Genomic DNA, 11,998 nt, shown 5'->3' on the forward strand with positions numbered 1-11,998 from the left:
TTCGCTGAGTCACCAAAGTCTTTATTCTAAAATAAAAGGTACATGATCAGGTATCAAACAGTTAGACAAGACTCTTAATCAGGGTTTTCTAAATGAAGGAACTTCAGAGAAACACCAGACAAACGCCGATTCAGAAACACTCACTCCAAGATGACAAATGTGGAAAAGCCATAAGGGTTTAAACATGTTCTCCAATCACGTATAAAGTTCAAAGTCCAGTCTCTTGGAGTTGTAGAACTGTGCGCCCTCCTGGTCGATCCGCCTGCAGTACACGCCGTCCTTAAAGTAGCCCTGATCCACCCAGTCCTGGAGAAACGGCGGGAAATGAGAACCACGCGTTTTTAAAAAGCACCCTTAGAAAAGAGGTTCTAGAATAAAGACAACGACTGCATACGAAACCCTGACAAATCCAAAATGGTCAAATGGAAAACCTCTTGTTTATGGTTCTTTAAAGAACCTCTTAAAACGGGCCTAAAAAGCACCACCAGCATGTAGCTCACATCAGCTCAGCCTTTATTAATTCTAGCTGATCAGTGGAGGATGGGCTCCCCTTGAGTTTTGGTTCCTCTAAAGGTTTCTCCTGCCACCATCACCCTTGGCCCGCTCTGACCCGGATCTGGATCTCTGTTAAGCTGCTTTGTGGTTGTAAAAACGGTTTATAAATAAATTTAATTTTATTATGAGCTTAATGGTTTAGGCTTTATTCTAATTACTCCAGATCTTATTTCATGCATTTATGCATTTTATTTTCATTCTATGTTACATTTTCTTTTTTTTTATTTGTATTGTTTTACATACACGGCTTGATGTTTTATTATATTTTACAGTGAATCAATTTGATCTGCCTTTTGATGGCACTGGTTGGTGTGATGCAACAGATAACACCACTACCGGGGGTTCGATTCCCGGTCTGGGTGACTAGGCTGTGCTACACCAATAAGAGTCCATGGGCAAGACTCCTAACACCTACATTGGCCTACCTGTGTAATACGGGTTACCTTGTAGGTCGCACTGGATAAGAGCATCAGCTAAATTCCATAAATGTAAATTTAAATGATGAAGATAAAACACATAAATTAAGTTATAATAATAATACAAATAAATTTGAAGTTATTAATAGAAATTAATATAAATATGGCAGTTAAGTCTGAGCCATCATTTCTGGTGGGTCAGTGATATGTGTGTGTGTGTGTGTGTGTGTGTGTGTGTGTGTGAGACAGGGTGTGTGATTCTGACCTGCATCTGCTGGCTGCTGAACGGTCCGTAGAGCTCCGAATTGTCCTTGTTCTCCCATTTATACTCCCACATCACCTCGTCACTCACTGCAGAGAAAACACAACTTGCACACTTAACACACTTAGGTTCAGAAACAGCCTCACAACACAAATCCACATGTTATCCTTTAAAGTTAATTTAATCAGATTAAGGTGAACCAAACAGTTCAGGATAATCTGCCTCTGATGGGCAGAATATTTAACCTTTGATTTAACCTCCTCCACCCAGTAAAAGCAGGAGACTCGTTAATGTGTTCATGCATTTTCCCATTATCTCCCTGTCTCAGCCTCCTGCTTGTAACAATACAAAGCCCACAGGTGTGACTCACATCGACAAATATAGGAAAATATTATTAATACGGATTACCTGAATCTGAAGAACATGTACTCTGTGCTATAGCAACTCATCATCCAGCTAAATCAACGAAATTGTAAGGCTGAGCGATATGGTAGAAATACGATATCACAATATTTAAAGACTTTTTTCACGATACAGAATATTTATCACTAAAAACATTATCAGTATCAGATTCTTCTAAACTACTATTCAGATCCTCTCCTGTACTGAATACAGTGATTTATACTCAACATCTGTTAGTAATGAAACCTGCAGCTGATCAGTGTTTATGAAGCACTAACAGTCTCCTCCATATGCTTAGAAAAGCAGCTTGTCATCACGATAACAATGAAATATCATCATATTGCCCAGCTCTGGTAAATAGCATTAAATATTATCTTAAATTAAAGCACTTAACCCAGACGCACACTCAAACAATTCCAATGAACTTGGCTAGGTGATATTCTATGCTCTGTGGAGTAGTCCTGGATTTTACTGTTTTAGCTGACTATATGTGTGAAACCTTGATGCAATTCCAATACACTGGAATTTCAGTCAGTAATTAGATCAAATCTGCTCCCCATTTTCACTCACACCACATACCGACACTCAGACGCTGCCAAAACTGTGCAAGAAGGTCTGTCCAGTCAGTGGCTCGATTATGTCTGTCCCACAATGCAGGACAATAAGGCTCCCCACAATCGTAAAAGGTGTCCTGATTTTATCAGTAGGGGTATGGATGGATATGGTATTGTTATTGATGGGCATATATATGGATATGATTGGGTGTTTATATGGATGTGTATAGATGAGGATAGGTGTGGAGATGGGTTTGTATGGCTATGAAAACAGATCAGTATGAACAGAGATATGGGATATGTGGATAGTTCTAGATAAAGATGAATATGAATGAGTATGGATATGGAAATGGGTATGGATGCATGAAGGAAAGCTATGGTATAGGTCCAGAATAGCTCCAAACTGGTCAGGCTGTGGCCTTCATTAGCCAGATTAAAGCCCTGTTGGGCCGAGATTAGTCTTCCATAGGGAGGTGGGGTTATGTAATTATTACTGAGTTCCTCAGTGATTTTAGTCATGTCTGATTGCTGTGCCACGTCAGTCATTTTTACGGACTGTGTTCCTTAGATTTTGGTGCCTTTTACCTTCTGTAAATTGAGCCGTGAAAAAACTCAGGTTTTATTAATCCAGGGAGAATCAACAGTCAGTCACACACTGTGGGCTTTTTCCATGGCTTTTCTCAGATACTGAGGCGCTAGAGGAGGCGCTGAGTTTTGTGGTGCATGACACAGATACCATGATGCTTGATATGTATGATATGTAACTATAATTACCTTATCACATATTTTGAGGCGACGGCAGTGTGTAAATGGAGTAGTCCCTCCTATCTCAAGCTTTAATGCCGAGATTTCTTATGCCGTACGAATCAATCATACATTTTACAGTCGTCCTGTGGTAAAATTACATTACTCCACCCCCCCTTGTAAAACTAATCCCGTGCTTAAGATCCTGCCTAATATTACAGCCCCCTCTCAGAATTCAACACATCCACTAAGCCCACTTTCACCTCTGTCGTCATCCGCTCCCTTCTCCTCTTTTTCCGCTCCATGCTGCTCATCAAACTTATCAGCGAACATGTCCAGCTCATCCTCCTCCTCCTCGCCGTTGCCACCCCGCTGCTGTGCCGCCGCTCCCCGCTGCGTGCTCTTCATCTTGTAGGCCAGTTTTTCATACGTCTGCTGATAGATTTCGTATTCCCCCGCGCCCACCAGTCTATCTGCCAGAGCGGTCAGCTTCTCCAGCTTTTCAGTGTCTCTGTTCGTCGCCTCTTCCTTCTCCTCCTCCGCGCCGTCCCTCAGTCGTCCTTTCTTTTTCCGGCCCCCTAACCCCCCCAGCCGGCGGAGAGCAGCTGAAACGGTCTCCCCAGGCTGCAGCAGGCCGACCACAGCCTCCATCAGCTGATAGCGGCTGTACGTGGCCAAGGGATCTTCCTCCGGCTCTTTCTCCTGCTCCTCCTCTTCTTCGTCCTCCTGCTGTTCCTCCCTCTTTCTCTCTTCCTCCGCCTCGTCCTCGTCTCCGGCTCTTCGTCTCCGTTTGGCGGAGAGACCCTTCTTTTTCTTCTTCACTGGCTGCTCTTTGATTTTTACCTGCAAAGAAGGACAGACTGGTGAATACAGGTTCCTACACTGCTCTTGGTTAGAGACCTAGTTGTAGCAGTTGTAGGAAAATATTTAATTAGCATGGGACCTAGTATGCCTTGTGTGAAATAAGTTAGGACACCCCATGAAAACTGTGGGAGTTAATTAACAGGGTTCATACACTTTAACCAATTTCAAATTCAAGGACTTTCCATGACTTTTCAAGTACCAAAACATGAAAAATTCCAGGACATTCCAGCAATGTTTGGTCCACGCTAGCAGCCGAATGACTGCCCAGGCTAGCTAGTTAACAACATAATGCACGCTCATGATCCCACGACCAAAACTGTGCATGGTCATATGAAATACGGGCAGCGACTGGTCATGTGAAAAAATATGCTACTATAAAAGTTTGTGTTTTATAATATTATATAAAATGATGCAGGAGCTCATTACAATACTTTCAATTACTTTTAAGTACTTTTTTAATTTTGTTATTTTCCAAGGACTATAGTAAGTGACCCGTACGAACCCTGACTTATATTACCTCCATCTCTCAGTGTCGATCACATGCAGATCAAACATCCAGATGTTTAAACAGACAGGTTTCTATGAGGTGTCCTGAGTTTTCATCTCACGTCCCTCACAAATTGTTCTTGATGCTACTGTTAGAACATACAGTTCCAGGTAAGATACTTCACATAAAATACTTCATGTAAAAGAACCCCAGTATAAGGTAAAGGTTCTTTATGCATTAAGGAAGGTTTCCTAGAACTGAATATCAAAACCAGGAACCACGTAGGAACCTTTATTTTTAAAACAGTGAGACAGCAGGTCCAGGGCATGCCCAAGCCTTTATGGGGCACTAAGCAGATTTCCATTTGGGCCCCCCAAACCAGCTCCATATGCTTTATCATTCCATAGGCTACACTGTGTGTGTGTGTGTGTGTAACCCACTACCATTGCCATAATTTGTAATTAGCTTATGTCATACCGCTGTCATTCTGGCTATTGTTTTTAACCTTACAGATTGTAAAAAACTGTGAGTGACGAGAGAAGAAATGTGAGTGACACAGCATATTAATTTAACTATTTGAAAGTACCATCAGCAGACAAGACCCTGCATTTACAGTAAACAAGTTAAACAGCTTAATTCCTTTTGTTGTTGAACAAAGTTCTGACGTATCTGTTTTTTAATTTTCTCAGAGCGATTTGCAGGGAGTGAGATACTGTGCGATACACTGAAGCTCCCGGGTCTTTATCCACCACCCAAACGGCGCCTATCTGCATTTGCCCAGCAGTGGCAGCAGCCGACAGCTGGAATTGATTAACCTAGTATTGGTGTGCAGACTATGAAAATATATTAATATAAAAATCATCAGAAATCCATTTAGTTTTATTATTTGATGTATTTTTTTTAAAATATCATTTTTTGTCATGATATCCTGGTGCTCTTGGGAGCCCCCTGGTGACGTTGGGGGCTCTAAGCAAGTATGCCTTGGGCCGGCTCTGAACAGGTCTGATCAGGTCATGTAATAGCAATAATAAATGTCCACCCAAATGCAGTAAGCTATTCCCCAGCAGTTAATAAAGCATTACACTAAAAATTCTATTATCTGTGTAGAAATCAGTACTCTGAATTTTCTGAATTTGGTGTCCTACAGCAAGCACTCTGCAAGCGTACCCAGTCAATGTTGTCCAGCCAGTTGTCCTTGATTTCCTTTTCCTTTTTGATGAAGTAATTCCCCTCCGAGTCAAAGTGCCCCTCCTGCATTTCCTCGTGCAGATTAAAGGGAGTGATGGGAACTCCCTCATCACAGTCGATCGTCGCCATTTCCTGACCTGCAGCCACACAGACATCATTCATCATCAATCAATCAATCAATCAATCAAACTATCAAACACACCCACATCCTTTAGGGAATATGAACATGATTACTGGTGCTTCTTTAGCCCTACTGGGGTTGGATATGTCCACTAGTGGGACGTCTGCAATGAAAATGTCACATGTCTCCTCACTGATAAACTCTCTAATTCTGATCCTGCATGAAAATAATATCAAGGCACATCAAGATGTTTTAAATATACCACGTCACAACATTAGTTAGAAGTTGGAACGAACAAATAAGTTATTATTATTATTATTAATAATAATAATATTCCGAATCTGTAAGCCACCCAACAGAGGCCTGCAAACATGTAAACACTGCCGGGATGACAGGTTTAGCAGAACATCACCTCAGACTAAAATGCCCATCCCTACACTAAAGCATCTGAATAGGATTAGGACTAAGACTAAAGCTGTGCGATATGGTATAAATACTGTATCACACGATATTTATCACCATACATGTAACTACAGACTAAAAACATTCAGTAGCGACAGGTTCTTAAAAACCTCTGTTCAGATACTCTCCCGTACTGAATACAGTGATTTATTATTATTAATATTATTATTATTATTTATCTAACTAAAGCAGGCATACCCAGTCAGTGTTGTCCAGCCAGCTGTCCTTGATTATTAATATTATTATTATTTATATAACTAAAGCAGGCATACCCAGTCAATGTTGTCCAGCCAGCTGTCCTTGATTATTATTATTATTATTTCTATAACTAAAGCAGGCATACCCAGTCAGTGTTGTCCAGCCAGTTGTCCTTGATGAAGTAATTCCCCTATATATAACTAAAGCAGTCTAATCACACAGTTTGTAATGAAACGTGCAGCTGTTGTCTTTAAGCATATATAATATATATTAATATCCTCGATATGCTTAGAAAAGCATATTGTCTATGACGATAAGAAAATTTATCCCGATACGATGAAACATCGCCAAATATCGCCCAGCTCTAACTAAGACACTATGTCCCCAGCTCAGCCCCCAAACTGACACACCAGTAAACACACATTACACAGAGACAAAGACAGTCAGAGAACACACACACTCTCTTTCTCTTCACTGAGAGAGACAGGGGACACGCCCAGACAGGCAAAACCTCGTACCTTCAACATCATCGCTGGCAAGTATGTTATATTTGCTGCCGTTTTCTCCCTCCTCTCCCTCGTCTTCCTCATCGCTGTCCAGAGAGTGTTTCTCCTTAAACCTGGAGCCCGGACCACTCACCTCGTCATACATCTGCACGGAAACAGAGCCAGCATGAGCTACATACATACTGTAACTTACAACTACCTCAATTAGACCATGGGAGTGTGTGTGAGTGTACCCAGCACACATTACAATCACTACATCTTTATTATTCCACATTATTCCGGAGGTCACATGACTTCTGTATAATATCTGTTGGTGCACTCTTAATTATTATTATTTTTTTTTATCTTATTTTAAGATTTTAATTTCCTGTATTTAATTGAGATTTTCATGTTCACGGTCTTTACGCTGCTGTAATATGGAACTTGCCCTTGTGATTAACGAAGGGAGCCAATTATGATACACTGTTTTACTGCAGAACTGTAAAAAACGAACAGCCTGTAGTGAATTCTTTGATTTTTGTGATGTTATTAACATAACACATTTAATTATACTGTATATCTGTCTATTCAGCCTATGACCGTTTAGCTCCACCCATTCACACTGACGTTATAAGGAGTGTTTCAGCTCCAAATGCTTTTTGAATGAGGATCAATACAGGTTAGCCTATCAGACTAGATCTTATTTACATAGATCAGTTTTGAAGGTGCAAAAATAGTCAATAGTTAAATTCTGAAGGATAAAGAGGTTGGCACAGACTCCCCCGACTATGCCCTAGGTAATGGGGCAAACTACTATTGTAATGCCCATGCAAATTTAAAGGGCCCATGTGCAATATTTATTTTATTTTATTATTTATGTATTTATAATAAGTAAACACTTTTTTGGTTTTAAATATAAAAGCAGTTTATTTCATTTTACACGTTTCCCCAACCTCGTCTCATCACTCAGAATTAAACACACCGTGCCTTTAAGACTGACATATGTAAACAAGCACTGTAGGACTGATTGTCCTGTATTAAAGCCCACAACCCTGTCAGCAATAGCCCGGAGCTCTAACCGCTGAGACACCACTGCCACCAAAGGGATCTGTTTGTACTTATTATTTGTATTTATTATTACTCTATTTCTCTAATTTAAGCCCTTTAAATAATCATGTAACTGCAGGGTGGTCAGATCTGAGCCAGCGGAGACCACAATCACGAACTTTACGCCGGTTGAGATCGGTGTTAATGTGCTCAGAATCACGAATCACACGGTCACCAGCTTCTGCTGCCCTTCAGTGGACTGTGTTCGGGTTAATGGACAAGCAGAAACGTACCTTCTTCTTTGGGACGTCATCATCCAAACTCAACTCCCCGTCTCCGTCCTCGAATGTGACTTTTCTTTTCGACATCCTGGAAGACAGTTTAAGAGTCATGTAGGAATTACAATCACATCCCCTCTCATGTACTGCAGTGTGAATCACTACATAACACCCAGTTCATCCAACCAGCCCTTCAGTCCAGCTGATCAGGTGAGCTGCTGGTGGAACTGACCACATCCATACAGTGTCTGGAGTTCACAGAGAAGATCAGCACCCGAACCTGTGATCTACTGACCAACATCTCCATAACTTTACTGACCAGCAGCACAGTCTGACCACTGACTTTCTGTTTATTTGGGTTTATTCTAATGTTATATAGAGTTAATTACAGGTAGACACTCTCACTGACCACTGACTTTATGTTTATTTGGGTTTATTCTAATGTTATATAGAGTTAATTACAGGTAGACACTCTCACTGACCACTGACTTTATGTTTATTTGGGTTTATTCTAATGTTATATAGAGTTAATTACAGGTAGACACTCTCACTGACCACTGACTTTATGTTTATTTGGGTTTATTCTAATGTTATATAGAGTTAATTACAGGTAGACACTCTCACTGACCACTGACTTTATGTTTATTTGGGTTTATTCTAATGTTATATTGAGTTAATTACAGGTAGACACTCTCACTGACCACTGACTTTATGTTTATTTGGGTTTATTCTAATGTTATATAGAGTTAATTACAGATAGACACTCACTGACCACTGACTTTATGTTTATTTGGGTTTATTCTAATGTTATATAGAGTTAATTACAGGTATACACTCTCACTGACCACTGACTTTCTGTTTATTTGGGTTTATTCTAATGTTATATAGAGTTAATTACAGGTAGACACTCTCACTGACCACTGACTTTATGTTTATTTGGGTTTATTCTAATGTTATATAGAGTTAATTACAGGTAGACACTCTCACTGACCACTGCCTTTCTGTTTATTTGGGTTTAATCTAATGTTATATAGAGTTAATTACAGGTATACACTCTCACTGACCACTGACTTTATGTTTATTTGGGTTTATTCTAATGTTATATAGAGTTAATTACAGGTAGACACTCTCACTGACCACTGACTTTATGTTTATTTGGGTTTATTCTAATGTTATATTGAGTTAATTACAGGTAGACACTCTCACTGACCACTGACTTTATGTTTATTTGGGTTTATTCTAATGTTATATAGAGTTAATTACAGATAGACACTCACTGACCACTGACTTTATGTTTATTTGGGTTTATTCTAATGTTATATAGAGTTAATTACAGGTATACACTCTCACTGACCACTGACTTTCTGTTTATTTGGGTTTATTCTAATGTTATATAGAGTTAATTACAGGTAGACACTCTCACTGACCACTGACTTTATGTTTATTTGGGTTTATTCTAATGTTATATAGAGTTAATTACAGGTAGACACTCTCACTGACCACTGCCTTTCTGTTTATTTGGGTTTAATCTAATGTTATATAGAGTTAATTACAGGTATACACTCTCACTGACCACTGACTTTATGTTTATTTGGGTTTATTCTAATGTTATATAGAGTTAATTACAGGTAGGCACTCACTGATCACTGACTTTCTGTTTATTTGGGTTTATTCTAATGTTATATAGAGTTAATTACAGGTATACACTCTCACTGACCACTGACTTTATGTTTATTTGGGTTTATTCTAATGTTATATAGAGTTAATTACAGGTAGGCACTCACTGATCACTGACTTTCTGTTTATTTGGGTTTATTCTAATGTTATATAGAGTTAATTACAGGTAGACACTCTCACTGACCACTGACTTTATGTTTATTTGGGTTTATTCTAATGTTATATAGAGTTAATTACAGGTAGACGCTCTCACTGACCACTGACTTTATGTTTATTTGGGTTTATTCTAATGTTATATAGAGTTAATTACAGGTAGACACTCTCATTGACCACTGACTATGTGTATTTGGGTTTATTCTAATGTTATATAGAGTTAATTACAGGTAGACACTCTCACTGACCACTGACTTTATGTTTATTTGGGTTTATTCTGATGTTATATAGAGTTAATTACAGGTAGACACTCTCACTGACCACTGACTTTATGTTTATTTGGGTTTATTCTAATGTTATATAGAGTTAATTACAGGTAGACACTCTCACTGACCACTGACTTTATGTTTATTTGGGTTTATTCTAATGTTATATAGAGTTAATTACAGGTAGACGCTCTCACTGACCACTGACTTTATGTTTATTTGGGTTTATTCTAATGTTATATAGAGTTAATTACAGGTAGACACTCTCACTGATCACTGACTATGTTTATTTGGGTTCATTCTAATGTTATATAGAGTTAATTACAGGTAGACACTCTCACTGACCACTGACTTTATGTTTATTTGGGTTTATTCTAATGTTATATAGAGTTAATTACAGGTAGACACTCTCACTGATCACTGACTTTATGTTTATGTGGGTTTATTCTAATGTTATATAGAGTTAATTACAGGTAGACACTCTCACTGACCACTGACTTCATGTTTATGTGGGTTTATTCTAATGTTATATAGAGTTAATTACAGGTAGACACTCTCACTGACCACTGACTTTCTGTTTATTTGGGTTTATTCTAATGTTATATAGAGTTAATTACAGGTAGACGCTCTCACTGACCACTGCCTTTATGTTTATTTGGGTTTATTCTAATGTTATATAGAGTTAATTACAGGTAGACACTCTCACTGACCACTGACTTTATGTTTATGTGGGTTTATTCTAATGTTATATAGAGTTAATTACAGGTAGACACTCTCACTGACCACTGACTTCATGTTTATGTGGGTTTATTCTAATGTTATATAGAGCTAATTACAGGTAGACACTCTCACTGACCACTGACTTTATGTTTATTTGGGTTTATTCTAATGTTATATAGAGTTAATTACAGGTAGACACTCTCACTGACCACTGACTTTATGTTTATTTGGGTTTATTCTAATGTTATATAGAGTTAATTACAGGTAGACACTCTCACTGACCACTGACTTTCTGTTTATTTGGGTTTATTCTGATGTTATATAGAGTTAATTACAGGTAGACACTCTCACTGACCACTGACTTTATGTTTATTAGGGTTTATTCTGATGTTATATAGAGTTAATTACAGGTAGACACTCTCACTGACCACTGACTTTATGTTTATTTGGGTTTATTCTAATGTTATATAGAGTTAATTACAGGTAGACACTCTCACTGACCACTGACTTTCTGTTTATTTGGGTTTATTCTGATGTTATATAGAGTTAATTACAGGTAGACACTCTCACTGACCACTGACTTTATGTTTATTAGGGTTTATTCTGATGTTATATAGAGTTAATTACAGGTAGACACTCTGATCACAGGTCATTAGCACTAGCAGCTTGTGCTAAGCTACATCACTGAGTGGCCTGTCTGTGCAGCTTCAGCGGATATGTACACGGGGAAAGCTGCCGTTTGCTTCCACTAGCTGGTATAACGTCTGGCTGAGCGCTGCCTCGTGTAGCGCTCGGTCAGTGTAGTGTTTATAACGCGGTATAACGCGCTGCTTACCTTTTATGCTGGCGTTGATTTTTCCCTCTGCGCCATTCAACCGCTGAGCGGAAGCACCTCCTCCTTCTGCTGAGCGCGGATCCTCACAGCGCCGCCTGCTGGAGACAGCGCGCCACCACCACTCACGTGTTCAGTTTGTAATGAATAATCATCTAAAAATATTCTGACGTTTCTGTAGCTACATAGATTTACATGTTTTACTCTTATGCCATTCTTTCTTTTTCCCTGCACGGTGTCCTGTAGCACACCTGTTCATCTGCAGAAGAAGCATCAAAATCTGAGCG

General features: G+C 39.1%; 1 protein-coding gene across 1 annotated transcript; it reads right to left on the bottom strand.

The window, feature by feature from the left end:
* On the bottom strand, nt 1–11,794 carry cd2bp2 (CD2 (cytoplasmic tail) binding protein 2). Its single transcript, XM_072693387.1, has 7 exons — nt 11,715–11,794; nt 8,079–8,154; nt 6,772–6,904; nt 5,452–5,609; nt 3,197–3,776; nt 1,237–1,322; nt 1–306 (listed from the first exon to the last, which is right to left on the bottom strand). Exons 2-7 carry the CDS (start codon nt 8,151–8,153, stop codon nt 196–198), a joined length of 1,143 nt encoding a protein of 380 aa, XP_072549488.1. The 5' UTR covers nt 8,154; nt 11,715–11,794; the 3' UTR covers nt 1–195.
* Between the last annotated feature and the right edge of the window lie 204 nt (nt 11,795–11,998).

Source organism: Salminus brasiliensis, chromosome 12, assembly GCF_030463535.1.
Source record: "Salminus brasiliensis chromosome 12, fSalBra1.hap2, whole genome shotgun sequence".
NCBI lineage: Eukaryota > Metazoa > Chordata > Actinopteri > Characiformes > Bryconidae > Salminus > Salminus brasiliensis.